General features: G+C 46.7%; 1 protein-coding gene and 1 non-coding gene across 2 annotated transcripts in view; one reads left to right on the top strand and one right to left on the bottom strand.

Moving 5' to 3' along the window:
- Positions 1 to 14,212, top strand: part of MLH1 (mutL homolog 1) — a 48,872-nt gene that overhangs the window by 12,865 nt on the left and 21,795 nt on the right. The window contains exons 7-13 of the mRNA XM_059939132.1: positions 393 to 435; positions 575 to 663; positions 2,628 to 2,740; positions 5,462 to 5,555; positions 6,491 to 6,644; positions 10,763 to 11,139; positions 12,865 to 13,013. Of these exons, the coding sequence (XP_059795115.1) occupies positions 393 to 435; positions 575 to 663; positions 2,628 to 2,740; positions 5,462 to 5,555; positions 6,491 to 6,644; positions 10,763 to 11,139; positions 12,865 to 13,013 (1,019 nt within the window). The remainder of the gene's footprint in view (positions 1 to 392; positions 436 to 574; positions 664 to 2,627; positions 2,741 to 5,461; positions 5,556 to 6,490; positions 6,645 to 10,762; positions 11,140 to 12,864; positions 13,014 to 14,212) is intronic.
- TRNAG-CCC (transfer RNA glycine (anticodon CCC)) lies at positions 3,789 to 3,861 on the bottom strand. Its single transcript has one exon. It is a non-coding gene; the product is annotated as a tRNA-Gly (tRNA).

Below are 14,212 nucleotides of genomic sequence, written 5' to 3'. Positions count from 1 at the left end.
TTGGGGACTCTGAGACAGAACAACAGAGTGCAGGGGGTGTTCAGGCTACATTCTCAAGATGTCTTTGAGGCAACCCAGATCTTTTGAGTTTGTGAAAATAAAACTGTAGGCAAGGAGGAGATTGTATTGAAATATCCTTGAGTCTAGTCAGCAACGTATAGAAGCAAAGTTTTTTGTTTTTTATTCGATTCTGCCACATTTAGCATTGATATCTTCATGTCGTCTCTGTTGGCTTATTTTCCTGTGGGTAAAATATGACATTTAAAGATATTTTTGTTTGTATATATCTTTGTTTAGATTACTTAACTCCACCAGTTTGTTTAACTGAAAGGGGGCATGTACTCTGCATTTGGCCACTCTTTTTTTACTGTTTTGTTTTTTTTCTCTGCCAGGTATTCAGTACACAATTCGGGCATTAGTTTCTCGGTTAAAAAAGTAAGTTCTTGATTTATAGGGGATGGTTATGTATTGTAAAAGAAGAAAGTATTTTTTATAGTTGCCTGTGGAGACGAGGTTACGGTGTTTCAGTCAGCCCTGTGAGACAGTAAGTTGGATCTTCTGTTCTGTTTATCAGCAAGGTGAGACGGTAGCCGACGTCAGGACACTGCCCAATGCCACAACCGTGGACAACATTCGCTCCATTTTTGGAAATGCTGTTAGCCGGTATGTTGATAATTTATATTTTTAAAAATCTTCTGCGTTCCGTCACATTATTCTGGAATCTGTTAACACCTGCCTTAAGAGTTTGCTTTAACCAAATATGCAGGCTTGTTTTCATGCTTCAGGCTTATTGTCATGTTTCAGATTATTTCATGGAATCAGCCCTTCTTGGGTGCATGTCATCTAGGTGCTCTGGCTATGAATCAGTGTGTTCTCTCTAGGTCTCTGTCTTGACAATATCTCCAGTACAGGAGAATTCTGTCATCTTCCAGTGCTCCCTGTCGTCCTTGTATTTTCATTATCATCACTTTAGGATTGCATTTATTATCATTCAACGTTTATTAACGCTCAGCCTCCCATATTCCAGTCTTTGTGTCAGAAGTTAAGGATATAAAGACAAATAAAATGTTTCTGCCCTTAAACACTTGCCTGTCTGGTGGCAAGCAGTTTTGTGTCACCAAATCTTCATTGTCAAGGAAAGCCTAAGCGGGAAAATTGCTTGTATTATTTATAGATTTTTCACGGTACTCCCTTCTGTGGGTGAAAACCACTGTTTCCATCACAGATCCAGAGCTAAATCTCAGGACTTTGCAAAGCCCAAAGTGCCTGTGTCATAATCTGAGGGGAAAGATACTAAGAGCCTTCTATATGCCAGGCGTGCACCAGATGCTAGGGGTACACAGATGAACTAGACAGCCCCTGACTTCACTTTTTCCAATAATCTTAAAAGCAGGAGCAATAGTCCTAGAACTCAGTTTTCTACTTTGAAGGACAAATTACTCACTCTTGGAATAAAACCACGTTCCTAGCTAGGGAATAGTCAATTTGCTTTTAATTACCCTTTTCTTACTAATTAAGTATTACGGAATTGTTTTTTTCAACTGTGCTCCCAGAGTAAAAAGAGAGCTCTGTTGTACGGTGAAACTTTTAAGAGCTCATTGACCAAATTTTAAGACTCAGAATTAGTTATGAAATTCCTAGGGACTGTAAGAGAGCAGCAGTTCCCAAAATATGTTTGCAGAACACCAGCCTCTTTTTTGGGGAAGAGAGGGTTTGCTGGTTCACCGTGTGGTGGAAGAAAGGCCAGCTGTGCCCTCTACTCAGATTGGGAGCACACAGCACTGCCTTCAAAGCATCCTCCATCCATCCAGCAAGTGCTCAGTGAGCAAGTGCTCCTTGCTGGGTGCTGTGCTGTGTGGTAGAGATATTCAGTAGGGAATAAAGCAGAAAGGATTCTTGCCCTCAGAGGACTCATATTCTAGTTGGAAAGACACAGGAAATAATTATTCCATTCATTAGTGACTGTGCTGTATGCCTCAAAGGAAAAGTATAAGGTGGGGGGATCTCCTGTGGTTGGGGAGAGGGATTGTCATAGAAAGCTGTTTGAGGAAGTGGTCCCCGAGTTACGGGGGATAAGGAGGAATTAATTAGCTAGCAGTGGGAGCTTTCCAGGCAGAGGGACCAGCACTTGCGAGGCCCTCAGGCAGACATGAGTGTGCCTTGTGGGAGAACCTCCTTTCACCTATTGGCCTCCCCTCCCCATAAACACACTCTGGGGAGCACCACACAGGAGCCCCATCGTGGTGCCCATCAGCAGAGTAAGGGATTCAGCAGAGATGAGTTCTTTGGAATCTCATCTTTGGGACTTAGTTACTAAGATACATAAAAGTTTCAGCAAAATAAGGTCTCAGAGCCTGGACTTGCTGTGTCCTAGCAGTGACGGTGACGCTTGGCATATAACATATTGTAAGTGCTTGAAAACACTAGCTAGGTGGGTAGGTGGGTGGATGGATGGACAGACGGATGGATGGGCGGGCCCCGGGGATCTCAATGAACCAAGTCACAGGGGTCCACATTTGGCAGTCAGTTTATGGGAAGGAGCCCTGGTTTTTCCAACTCTGATTCTTTAGAAAGTTTGAATTTTCCATTTTTTTTCCAAAGCCTCAAAATTTCTCTTTTCCAATCAGAGAATTGATAGAAGTTGGGTGTGAGGATAAAACCCTCGCCTTCAAAATGAATGGCTACATATCCAATGCAAACTACTCGGTGAAGAAGTGTATCTTCTTACTCTTCATCAATCGTAAGTGAGAAAGAGCCACGTGGGGAAATCTATCCACAGGGAACTTTAGGGGGCCATGGAAAAATTCCTCATGGACAGGTTTGATTACACCCAGGGAAACCTCATGCCGAAATGTGGTTTAATTTCTGCCCTTAGTCTGCTCAGCCCTCTCACGTGCTCATTGTTGGCTGACAGTTGGGGAGTCTGGTTCTTGCCTCTGAGAGGGTGCCCAGGAGATGGCATCCCAGGCCCCTGTGAGCCAGTTCAGCCTGCTCATCTGCTGGTCTCAGAGCCTTTACCAGCAGGCCCTGGGCAGATCTTTGTTCTCTCCTTATATCAAGGCCCAACGTCGGAAATTGCACAGCAGGATACAGGGAGGGGGTATCTCATGTGCAGGCAGTGTTTGTTTTTTTTAATTGAAGTATAGTTGATTGGGAGTTCCCTGGCGGTCTAGTGGTTAGGACTCAGCGCTTTCACTGCCATGGCCTGGGTTCAATCCTTGGTTGGGGAACTAAGATCCCGCAAGCTGCGCGTAGCGGCCAAAAAAAAAAGTAGTATAGTTGGTTTACAGTATTGTATTAGTTTTAGGTATACAGCAAAGTGAATCAGTTACACGTCTATATATATATTTTCAGATTCTTTTTCGTTATAGGTTATTACAAGATACTGAATATAGTTCCCCGTGCTATACAGTAAATCCTTGTTGTTTGTTTTATATATAGTGGTGTGTATTGGTTAATCCCATGCTCCTATTCTTCTCCCCACTTTCCCCATTGGTAACCGTAAGTTTGTTTTCTGTCTGTGTGTCTTTCTGTTTTGTAAATAAGTTCATTTGTATTATTTTTTAGATTCCACATGTAAGTGATATCATATAATATTTGTCTTTCTGACTTCACTTAGTATGGTAATCTCTAGGTCCGTCTGTGTTGCTGCAAATGGCAGTATTTCATTCTTTTTTATGATTGAGTAATATTGTGTATATACATATATACACCACATTTTCTTTTTTTTTAAAAAATATTTATTTATTTGGCTGTGCCGGGTCTTAGTTGCAGCATGTGGGATCTAGTTCCCTGACCAGGGATTGAACCTGGGGCCCCTGCATTGGGAGTGCAGAGTCTTAGCCACTGGACCACCAGGGAAGTCCCTAAACCACATTTTCTTAATTCACTCATCTGTTGATGGACATTTAGGTTGCTTCCACGTCTTTGCTATTATAAATAGTGCTGCTGTGAATGTTGTGGTGCATATACCTTTTTGAATTAGAGTTTTCTTCTTTTCCGGATATATGCCCAGGAGTGGGATTGTTGGATCATATGGTAATTCTATTTTTAGTTTTTTTAAGGAACCTCCATACTGTTCTCCATAGTGGCTGTATCAATTTACATTCTCACCAACAGTGTAGGAGGGTTCCCTTTTCGCCACACCCTCTCCAGCATTTGTTATTTGTAGACATTTGAGAGGTTAGGTCAGACTCTTATGTGTGTTATTCACTTATCTACACACTGGGCAGGCTCACTCAGGTGGCAGGGACAAAGAACACTCCTTAGGCTTATCTCAAGTTCAGAAATCTCAGCTGAGGGGCTCCAGCTGTTCTTTTGTCAGATTACACAGTACAGCAGCATTATTGAGGCAGCTGTGGGTGATGTAGTGAGCCCTCAGAACAATAGTCTCCTCATGGATAAGATCACAGCCGGTCTTCTCATTGGAAATAAAAAGATGTGGCATATCCTTGGCTCCACCAACGCAGGACAGCAGGTCATCAGCAGGTCATCGGTCTGAGGGGAAAAGAGAGCTGTGTTGTATGAAGATCTTCCTCTGATTTTAGTCTTTTTTTTTTTGAAAGCTCCTTTTTAAAAAAAATTTATTTTATTTTTGGCTGCATTGGGCCTTTGTTGTTGCACACGGGCTTTCTCTAGTTGCGGCACACATGCTTCTCATTGTGGTGGCTTCTCTTGTGGAGCACGGGCTCTAGGCGCATGGGCTTCAGTAGTTGTGGCACGTGGGCTCAGTATTTGTGGCACACGGGCTCTAGAGTGCAGGCTCAGTAGTTTTGAAGCATGGGCTTAGTTGCTCCATGGCATGTGGGATCATTCCCAGCCCAGGGCTTGAACACGTGTCTCCTGCATTGGCAGGTGGATTCTTAACCACTGCGCCACCAGGGAAGCCCTGATTTTAGTTTTATCTCTCCCAGCTTTTATTGTTTTCCACCCCCTCAAGCCTGCCTCATTTCCTAAATTACCTTCAGTGTGCATTCAGGTATTTCTACCACCTGAAATGCCTGGAAAACGCACTGTTAACCTTAAGTACTCCATTTGGCTCGCCCACTGTTGGAGGTCCCTGAGCAGAGGTAGCTGCTCCCTTCCCTGTGGTCCTTACCGCTGGGAGTTGGAATTAGGTTTATTTACCAGAGTTTGTCTCCCAGCTTGTGGCATGTGTGGCAGGTCCCCATGATGTATTTGCAGAATGAAATTCTGAGCAAGGGCACGTGGTCCACCTGGACCGGCAGGGGGAAGGGAGTGGGGAGGCAGAATTGACTGCCCTGTCGTGTTCCTGCTACTCGGGTGAGAGGAGAGCCCCAAGGCCACAGTGAGATGCTGAGGAGTCGTAATGGTCAAGGGGGCTGATGTGGATGTCACCCCAGAGGCGTTCTTCCTGAGCTGATGTCATGGCATAGTATAGGTGTGCACCTGTCACCTCACCCCTTGGGACAGATTTGAGCTAATTACTTTTATTTTCTAGATCGTCTGGTAGAGTCAGCTTCCTTAAGAAAAGCCATAGAAACGGTGTATGCAGCATATTTGCCCAAAAACACACACCCGTTCCTGTACCTCAGGTAATGCAGCTCTGAACTCCTTACCCAAGACTCACAAGGAAGAGTAATTCTGTCCAGCGGTCCTCTTTGAAAGAGATGGACTTGCTAATTAGCCTGGTCAGAGTGAATCCCATACCCCACTGGCACAGGTTGTTCTGTCCCTTTTCACAGGTAAAGGGCACAGTTTTCCTATATTTATTCACTGCTGCAGAATCCCACTGAGAGGCCCCCTTGTGCCAGGCAGTGTGTTAGTGAAACAAAGGTGAATAAGGTCTTGCCCCTGCACCAGGAAGAACCTGCCCGAACCTGGCAGAGAAACCCTTCCTTCTCCAGGGTCTGTCCAGTGCCCTCTACCTGCAAAGATCCACACTGCAACGCTCCATTATCAGAGTCAGCGGTGAATGGTGAATTTGGCCTGAGGCAATAAGTTGATAGCTGGCACAGCCTCTAAACTGACTTTTGTACTACATTTTAATGTTAGAAAGTTCTCTCACATACACTGTTTTGATCTCCATGTAATACTGAGCAGTAGATAGGGACAGGTTCATGGTTACAGACGGGAGAGCCAGTCCAGAGAAGTTAAGTGCCTTGGCCCTGGGTTATGTAATGAGAAATTCCACTAGTTCTGGAGAGGTGATAATAACAGCTGACGTATGATAAACATGCTGGGTACGTGCGAAGTGCTTTACACGAGTTTAATCCCCACCATGTATTATGTCCAGTTCACAAGTGAGGAAACCGAGGCATAGAAAGATGCTGTAACTTACCCACAGCCACTCAGCTCTCAAGTAGCAGAGTCAGCATTTGAACCCAGGTCACTCAGACTTGACCTTGAAGTCTTAACCGCTGTGTCATTTGGCCTCAAGTCTTCCACCCACCACATAACGCGCCATGAGTGAACTGCCCGCCCCCATTCTTCACCATGTGAGGTAACTCTGCTCTTTTTTTCCTGCCAGTTTAGAAATCAGCCCCCAGAATGTGGATGTCAATGTGCACCCCACGAAGCACGAAGTTCACTTCCTGCACGAGGACAGCATCCTGGAGCGGGTGCAGCAGCACATTGAGAGCAGGCTCCTGGGCTCCAACGCCTCCAGGACCTATTTCACCCAGGTGGGGGCGCTTCACCCAGCTCTTTCTCTGGTGCCTTTGCCACCTTAAATGTGCCCCGTCACACGAGAGCCCAGGTTTTTGACGGTTGCTTTAGGACTTTCGTTCAGCAGCATTTCCTTCTTTGAACCCAACTGTGAAGGTTTTGTGGTGTTATTCCTGGGCCTGGAGTCATAAGCCCTGAGCTCTTCTCTCTGCCTCCTTCTGACCTTAGACTGCCTTCCTAGGAAAATGAGCTGTCTGAAACAGAGTAGGGCGCCGCTCCCCTGCGTTCTCCACTGGAGACGTTCAGAGGAGGCTGATTCCGCATACCTAGGGCAGAGTGCAGGGGCCAGGCTCTGGAGAGGCAGGGGGAAGGGCAGGGCCTCTCGTGTCAGACAGACCTGGGTTACTGCCGTGTGACTAACCGTCCCTGGCCTCCATGTCCCCCTCAGTAAAGGTGGAAGTGGTCACCCCCACATCCAAGGACGGTTACAAGTGGTTGGTGAACAGCAGATGGAAAGTGTCTGGTCCGGGACCTGGCACCGTTCATCTTATTACAATTATCCAGGTTCTAAGTGCTTTGATTATAAACTGCTCCCCCTCTCTGGGGCCTTAGTTTTCCCATCTGTAAAATAGTGGGTTAATAACATGATCTCTAGTGTCCTGTCCCAGTTCTGAGATGACATCATTCCTGGGCAGTCCTGTACTGTATTCATAGTGAGGATGGGTTCATCAGAAGCACAGCAGACACCAAAACTACAGAAATGGAAACATTTTCCCTGTTAAATTACACTGGGTCCTGCAAGCAGAGAGCGGGCTTCTGTGAGCCCTGCTTCTCAGAAAACTTTCGGAGTGACCAAGCAGATGAGTGCTTCCCATAAGAGCATTCACAGTTACCACCTGGAAAGAGCCTAGGTGGGAGACCAGCAGTGAGATGAACGCACTTGGGGCAGCCCTGGGGCCCGCACGCCCGGAGGTTGCTGGGGCTGAGGGTGGGGTGTACGTGAGCCGTTGGAGCAGGAGCTGTACAGGGGGGGCTCCATAACTGGCAGGTGGTTTTTATCCGTTGTTGTTGCTCAGCGCCCTTTACTGCTCCCTCCCCAAATATGTGCTAAGGCTCCCCCATGGGCAAGGTGCTGCTGGGTACGGTCTCCTCGAGTCTCCATCCCACGAGAGAGAAAAACAGAGACTTGGGAGGAGGGAGGAGGGGCTCTTGTCCTGCGCTTGGGCCTCAGAGATGTGAAAGAAGGGATGTGGAGCCTGGGCCCCCAAGGCTGAGAAGGAATTAGGTGGGCAGAAGGGGACGAGGAGTGCACAGGGCGTTTCTGGCAGAGGAAAGGACGAGGATACAGGCCTCGGGGCGGGGTGGGGGGGTGCAAGAGAACAGGTGTTGAGGATCTGAATGCTCAGCATGCTGAGTCGGTGTTCTCGATGCTGGCTGCCATTAGAATCACCTGGGAACCGTTTAGGTAATACCTGGGCCCGCCCCAAACCAGGAAATCAATCTCAGGGGGTGGGGACTGGGCATCAGTTTTTAAAAGCTTTGCTGGGTGCTGGCGTGTGCAGCTGGGGTTAAGCAACGCGGAGCCTGCGTGTTGAAGGCCTACGCTCACTGCAGAATTCAGGCCAGATCGAGAGGATTTTATCAGTAAGTTAAGGAGTTTAGACTTTGACTTGATGGGAATTGACGGGATCTGGTTTGCATTTTATGAAGAGCTCTCTGGCTGTGGCCTGGAGAGTGGATGGAAACCCACAGCGACTTGGGCGAAGTGGGGAGGGGGTCTGAGCAGAGGACGTGGCTCCATTCACTAATAGTTAAAAATATGGAATTGCCAGCACCTGGACATGGGTTGGCTGGAGGGGAGTTGGGGGAGAGGCCCAGAGGAAGGGGTTCACCAGAGGCCAGGAGGAGTCTGTCGCTCCACTGGGAAAAGAGCCTCAATTTCCCTCTTTGTCTGATCGTGCGTGAGGCAGATTCATTTAGTTAGATTGCATTTTATTTCCCGAAAGAACTCTGCATGGTCCTGACCAGTGTGTCTTTAGAAGGAAGGTGGGTTTCTGGATCAGAGGGCCTCCCTCTGTTGGTGCATTGCTCTGCGTGGAGGGCTCCAAACTCAGACTGTCCCTGCTCCTGTGGGGTCATCAGAACACCTTCTTGCTCTGCCAACAGCAGGTTGCCCTGGCTCCTGACCTTCTGGCTGTGGGTCACCTTCATCCTGCTCCCCAGCTTGTGCCTTGCACTCCACTCCAGGGGCCAGTACAGCAAGAGCCCTGGTTTGCTGTGAGGCCATTTGGTATGGAAATCGGGAACCCTCGTGACTCTTGCAGTTTGTTCCAACTCTGTCATATTGGACAAAGTATTTCACTTTTCAGGACTTTAAAACTACTGTCTGCAGAGTAGTTATGTTACTTTCTGCCTCCCAAAATCCACCTGTGGAAATTGCACAGGCAAATGAAGTAAGTGCATCGCAAGGGCTTTTTAAACTGTCCCAGGAGTGTTTTTCCTTTTTGAGCAGAGTTGCTACTTTAACTTTTAATTATTATTTAACTCTTTATTACTGAATCTTTCTAAGCACACAGAAAAGCAGGTAATACAGCAAATCTCCATGTACCTATCACCCAGTTTCAACAAACCATCAACACTTGGCCATCTTTGTTTTCTCTCTCCCTCTCCCACTTGAGGGTGGGGGATGGGGAGGAGTAGTTTTTAATTAATTCTTAATTTTAATTATTTATTTATTTATTTGGCTGCGTTGGGTCTTAGTTGCGGCACCCAGGATCTTCACTGCAGTACTCGGGCTTCTCTCTAGTTGTGGCATGTGGGTTTTCTCTCTCTAGTTGAGGTGCACGGGTTCAGTAGTTGTGGTGCACGAGCTTAGTTGCCCATGGCATGTGGGATCTTAGTTCCCTGACCGGGGATTGAACCTGAGTCCCCTGCATTGGAAGGCGGATTCTTTACCACCGGACCACTGGGGAAGTCCCTGGGGAGGAGTATTTTAAAGCAGATTCCAGGCATTTACTTTTCCCCTAGTACTGCATTATGCATCTAAAAACATTTTTTTTCCTTATACAATCACAGTGTCCTTTTACACCTAATGCAATTAATAGTAGTAATACCATTTCATATCCAGTCCATATTCAGATACCCCAGTTGTTCAAAAAAAGATCTTTTTATAAAAGTAACTTTGTTCAGGAATTCCCTGGTGCTCCAGTGGTTAGGAGTCGGTGCTTTCACTGCCATGGGCCCAGGTTCAATCCCTGGTCGCAGAACTAAGATCCTGCAAGCCGTGTGGCATGGCCAAAAAAAAAAAAGTAGCTTTGTTCAAATCTGTATCCAATCAAGTTCCACTCATTATATTTGGTTATGTCTCTTTGAAACTAGAAATATCACCCTACCTTTTTTGGTTATAGTTCTTATTCGCTTACTTTGAAGGTGTGCTGTAGAAAAATGCACATTTTGGGTTAGCCAATTGCTTCTTCTTAGTGTCCTTTAATTTGTTTCAATCCTCCACATTTCCTATAAACTGAAAATTAGATCTAGAGTTATGATTATATTCAGATTAAAAAAAATGTTTGCAAGAATTTGTGATAGATGATGCCATGTACTTTTTTTTTTATAAATTTATTTATTTATGACTGCATTGGGTCTTCGTTGCTGCACGTGGGCTTTCTCTAGTTACGGCGAGTGGGGGCTACTCTGTTGAAGCGCGCAGTCTTCTCATTGTGGTGGCTTCTCTTGTTGCGGAGCATGGCCTCTAGGGGCGCAGGCTCAGTAGTTGTGGCTCATGGGCTCTAGAGCACAGGCTCAGTAGTTGTGGTGCACGGGCTTAGTTACTCCGTTGCATGTGGGATCTTCCCGGACCAGAGCTCAAACCCGTGTCCCCTGCATCGGCAGGCGGATTTTTAACCACTGCGTCACCAGGGAAGCCCTCAAACCAGTTTTTAAATTATAAGGATTTAGCTGAATTTTTGAATTTTATATTTGTGTGTTTTTAATTTCATACTTCAAATTTTGGTCAGAATTGCTTCTATAATCATTCTGTAATGATATACCTGGTTCTAGCTTTTACTCCATTTTGGGACCTGTGCTTCTCTCCTTCATACACTGACTCTTCCCACTGTCTTCTTTTTTGACACAGACTTTACTACCAGGTCTTACTGGCCCCTCTGGGGAAGTGGTTAAATCCACAACAGGTGTGACCCTCTCATCTACTGCTGGAAGTGGCGACAAGGTGTATGCCCACCAGATGGTCCGCACAGATTGCCGGGAACAGAAACTCGATGCCTTCCTGCAGCCTGTGAGCAAGGCCCTATCCAGTCAGCCCCAGGCTGTTGTCCTAGAGGACAGGACAGCTGCTTCTAGTAGTGGGGCCAGGCAGCAGGATGAAGAAATGCTTGAACTCTCAGCTCCTGCTGAAGTGGCTGCCGAGAATCAGGGCTTGGAGGAGGATGCAACAAAGAGGACTGCAGACTTGTCAGAGAAGAGAGGGCCCTCTTCCAGCCCCGAGAACCCCAGGTATGGCCTTGTGGGAAAGCACAGCTTGCCTCCTTCGTTCTTTAATGAAACTGCCTTCTAACTTGGGCTGTCACAAACCCCTTGCATCTTCTCTCCCTGATTCACCCTCTCCCTCCAATGGGTTGGTGCTTTGGCCTGGTCTACTGTTGGCCTTTGACCATGGCTTTAGAGTCACCCATCACAGTGACCTTTGAAATATCTTAAATGTCCATGATTCCAAACATTATTTAAAAACACATCAGAAAAAAAAATGAGAAGATTTATTCTTTAATTTTAGTATTGAATTTTGATAAAGCCTCAACAGCAGAGGTGGCTGGAAAGGGGGGCCTAAAATATCTGGAGGATTCTTCCATCCTACTCCAAGCTGCTTTCACTCCTTTCAGAAGAACAGTTTCTCAGTTCAAATTATGAAACTCCCTGAAGTGCATGAGCTAGTGGTGAACGAGAGCTAGTGGTGACCGAGAGCTAGAGAGAGGGGGCAGGAACAGCCGTACTAGTGACTGTCAGTTAATTTTGAGCATCTTCAGTGTACACTCTGCGGGTGCTTCAAGGACATGTCACTGACATCTGTAAGGTGGATGTTCCTTATTTAGTGTGTGCGGGTACTGACCCCGGAGCTCAGGGTGAAGTCCTTTGCCCGAGGCCGCACGTCCCCCTGGTGGCTGACCACCGAAACCCTGGCTCTGATTGCCCAGTGGAACTTGGATGAGTTTTTTAATTCTGGTTTGCTCACTTCCAAGTCAGTCTAGGGAGATGCCTTCTAAGGATTTGTTTTCAGAGAATAATAAAGGATGCTAACGTTCACTGAGCATCCACTGTGTGCCAGATACTTAATATGCATTATCTCAGTTAATGCTCTTAGCCCTGCTGGGAAGTGTGACATTTCTGTTGATCACTTGGGGACTTAATGCTACGAGCCATTTACCACACAGCAGAGGAATCTTTTTAAACCAGGAACCAGGGTGTCTCACTCCTTGCTGAAAGCCAGTGCTTCCTGCAGCACTTGGGGTGAAACCAGCCTGCCCGCCCCCAGCTCATCACTCTCCTCCCCTTCGTGGCGCTTTGGCCACGCTGCTCCAGTGCTGACCCGACCTCGCTGAGCTCTCACCCCTTTGCTCTTGCTGGTCCCTCGGCACAGGAACTCTCTGGCTTCTTGTCACCCAGGTCTCAACTCGGATGTCGCCTCTTACCAGAGACCTTCTTTGTCCATTTAATCTAAAGTTCTCTCGCTTCCCCTTCATTCTGTTACCTTGTTTTATTTTTGTCACAGTATTTGTTGCTACCTAACATGATCTTTCTTCAGTTGCTATTTGACTCTGCCACTAGAAAGCCAGCATGGCGAGGGCAGGCACTTTGTCATGGCTGTGTGAGGTTGGTATTACAACTGTGCCCGATGGACGGATGGATGGAGGGCTGAATGAATGAGATGTGGTGAGGTCAGCGCACTTGATCGAGGCCCTGCAGGTCTCTGGGCTGAGCCAGACTCCAGAGCCCTGTTGCCTGCAGTGGCCACTGCTAAGGCCTGAGGGGTGTCAGAGAAGCAGTATCTGGGAGGACATCCTGATCTGGCTGGCCGCCACCAGCACAGGGAACCCTCCCCAGATGTGGAGAGCTGGCACAGAGAAGCTGCTCCCTTCTCCAAAATGCAAGGCACAAAATCTGACTGAGTTTGAAACAGTTTTTTTAAGATAGTTATGAGCTGCCAGTTCCTCTTTTACTTTGCAGAAAGAGACATCGGGAAAACTCTGATGTGGAAATGGTGGAGGATGCATCCCGAAAGGAAATGACAGCAGCTTGTACCCCCCGGAGAAGGATCATTAACCTCACCAGCATTCTGAGTCTCCAGGAAGAAATCAGTGAGCAGGGACATGAGAGTACGTAAGTGCTGAGGGCTGCCTGCGACTCCCAGGGCCAGAACTGCTAATGTGAAGGTTTGGGAAGTGCAGGAAGCATTTGTGTTGGGACAGCTTCTGCAGTGTGCTGAGCAAACCTCGCTTCCTTTAGTAACCCACAGCAGCAGCAGCTGAAAAATAATTTTCAACTGGGAGAGAAGGGAAAAAGTAGTCTCTGGCTTTAGTTAGAATTAATTGGTACTCTCGTTAAACCAGAGGAGTCAGAGTAAAGTGGTCATTTAAATAATCTTCAGTTTGATTTCTGTCTTAGCTAAAAGCAGCACGGCCTGCCCTGGGTGTGCTGTTGCTGATAGTGCACAGGCTCTGGGGGGCCCTAGTTTGTATCCAGGCACTACTGCTTCTGTTGTGTGACCTTAGACTCGTGACCTAATCTTTCCGTGACTCAATTTTTCCTCATCTGTAAAATGAGATTAATTTTACGCTTGAAGATTATTGTGCTGATTAGAGAGAAATGTAAGTAAAACACTTGGTACAGAGTAAGGAGTCAATAGATATTTTTATATCCTAAAGATAAAGTGAAAAATCATTATCTTCCTCAGAAATAGCTTTCAGAACACCTGAGTATAGAACTCCATTTGAGTCCCCATTACTCCAAAACTAACTTTATGGTTTTAGTAACAAAAGGGGGCTCGTCACCTCCCAGGGATGAACTGACACAGGGACTGAGGTGTGTGATAGTGTCTTGGCCATAATAGCAGTCCTGACCCCACTTGCTGAGCCACAGTCGTGCTCCAGGTGGAGCCATCATTGCTGGGCTCCACTGGGCGGCTCTGCACTTGAGTCTACACAGTTTAGCCCTGGCCTTGCCATTTTTCATCTACTACACATTTCTTGATTAAACAAGTTAACATTTTATAGCAATGTTGAAATTTATCTTAAAATATGACAACCTGGACTTCTAAAAGAAATGAGTGGGGAATCCCCTGTCAGTCCAGTGGTTAGGACTCCACGCCTTCACTGCTGAGGGCCCAGGTTTGATCCCTGGTCAGGGACCTGAGATTCCACAAGCTGAGCGGCGTGGCCAAGGAGCAATTTAGTGCCTTTCCCACTGACTCTTAGCCTCCTAAACAGCTGCTCTGACTCAGAGGCCCCTTACGTCTTCTCTCTCTGTTACTGCTTGTTTGAATGAATGCAGGAAGGCCTCAGTTTGCCTTTCCTTG

Source organism: Balaenoptera ricei, chromosome 11, assembly GCF_028023285.1.
Source record: "Balaenoptera ricei isolate mBalRic1 chromosome 11, mBalRic1.hap2, whole genome shotgun sequence".
Taxonomy (NCBI): domain Eukaryota; kingdom Metazoa; phylum Chordata; class Mammalia; order Artiodactyla; family Balaenopteridae; genus Balaenoptera; species Balaenoptera ricei.
This window is presented reverse-complemented; position numbering and strand designations above follow the sequence as displayed.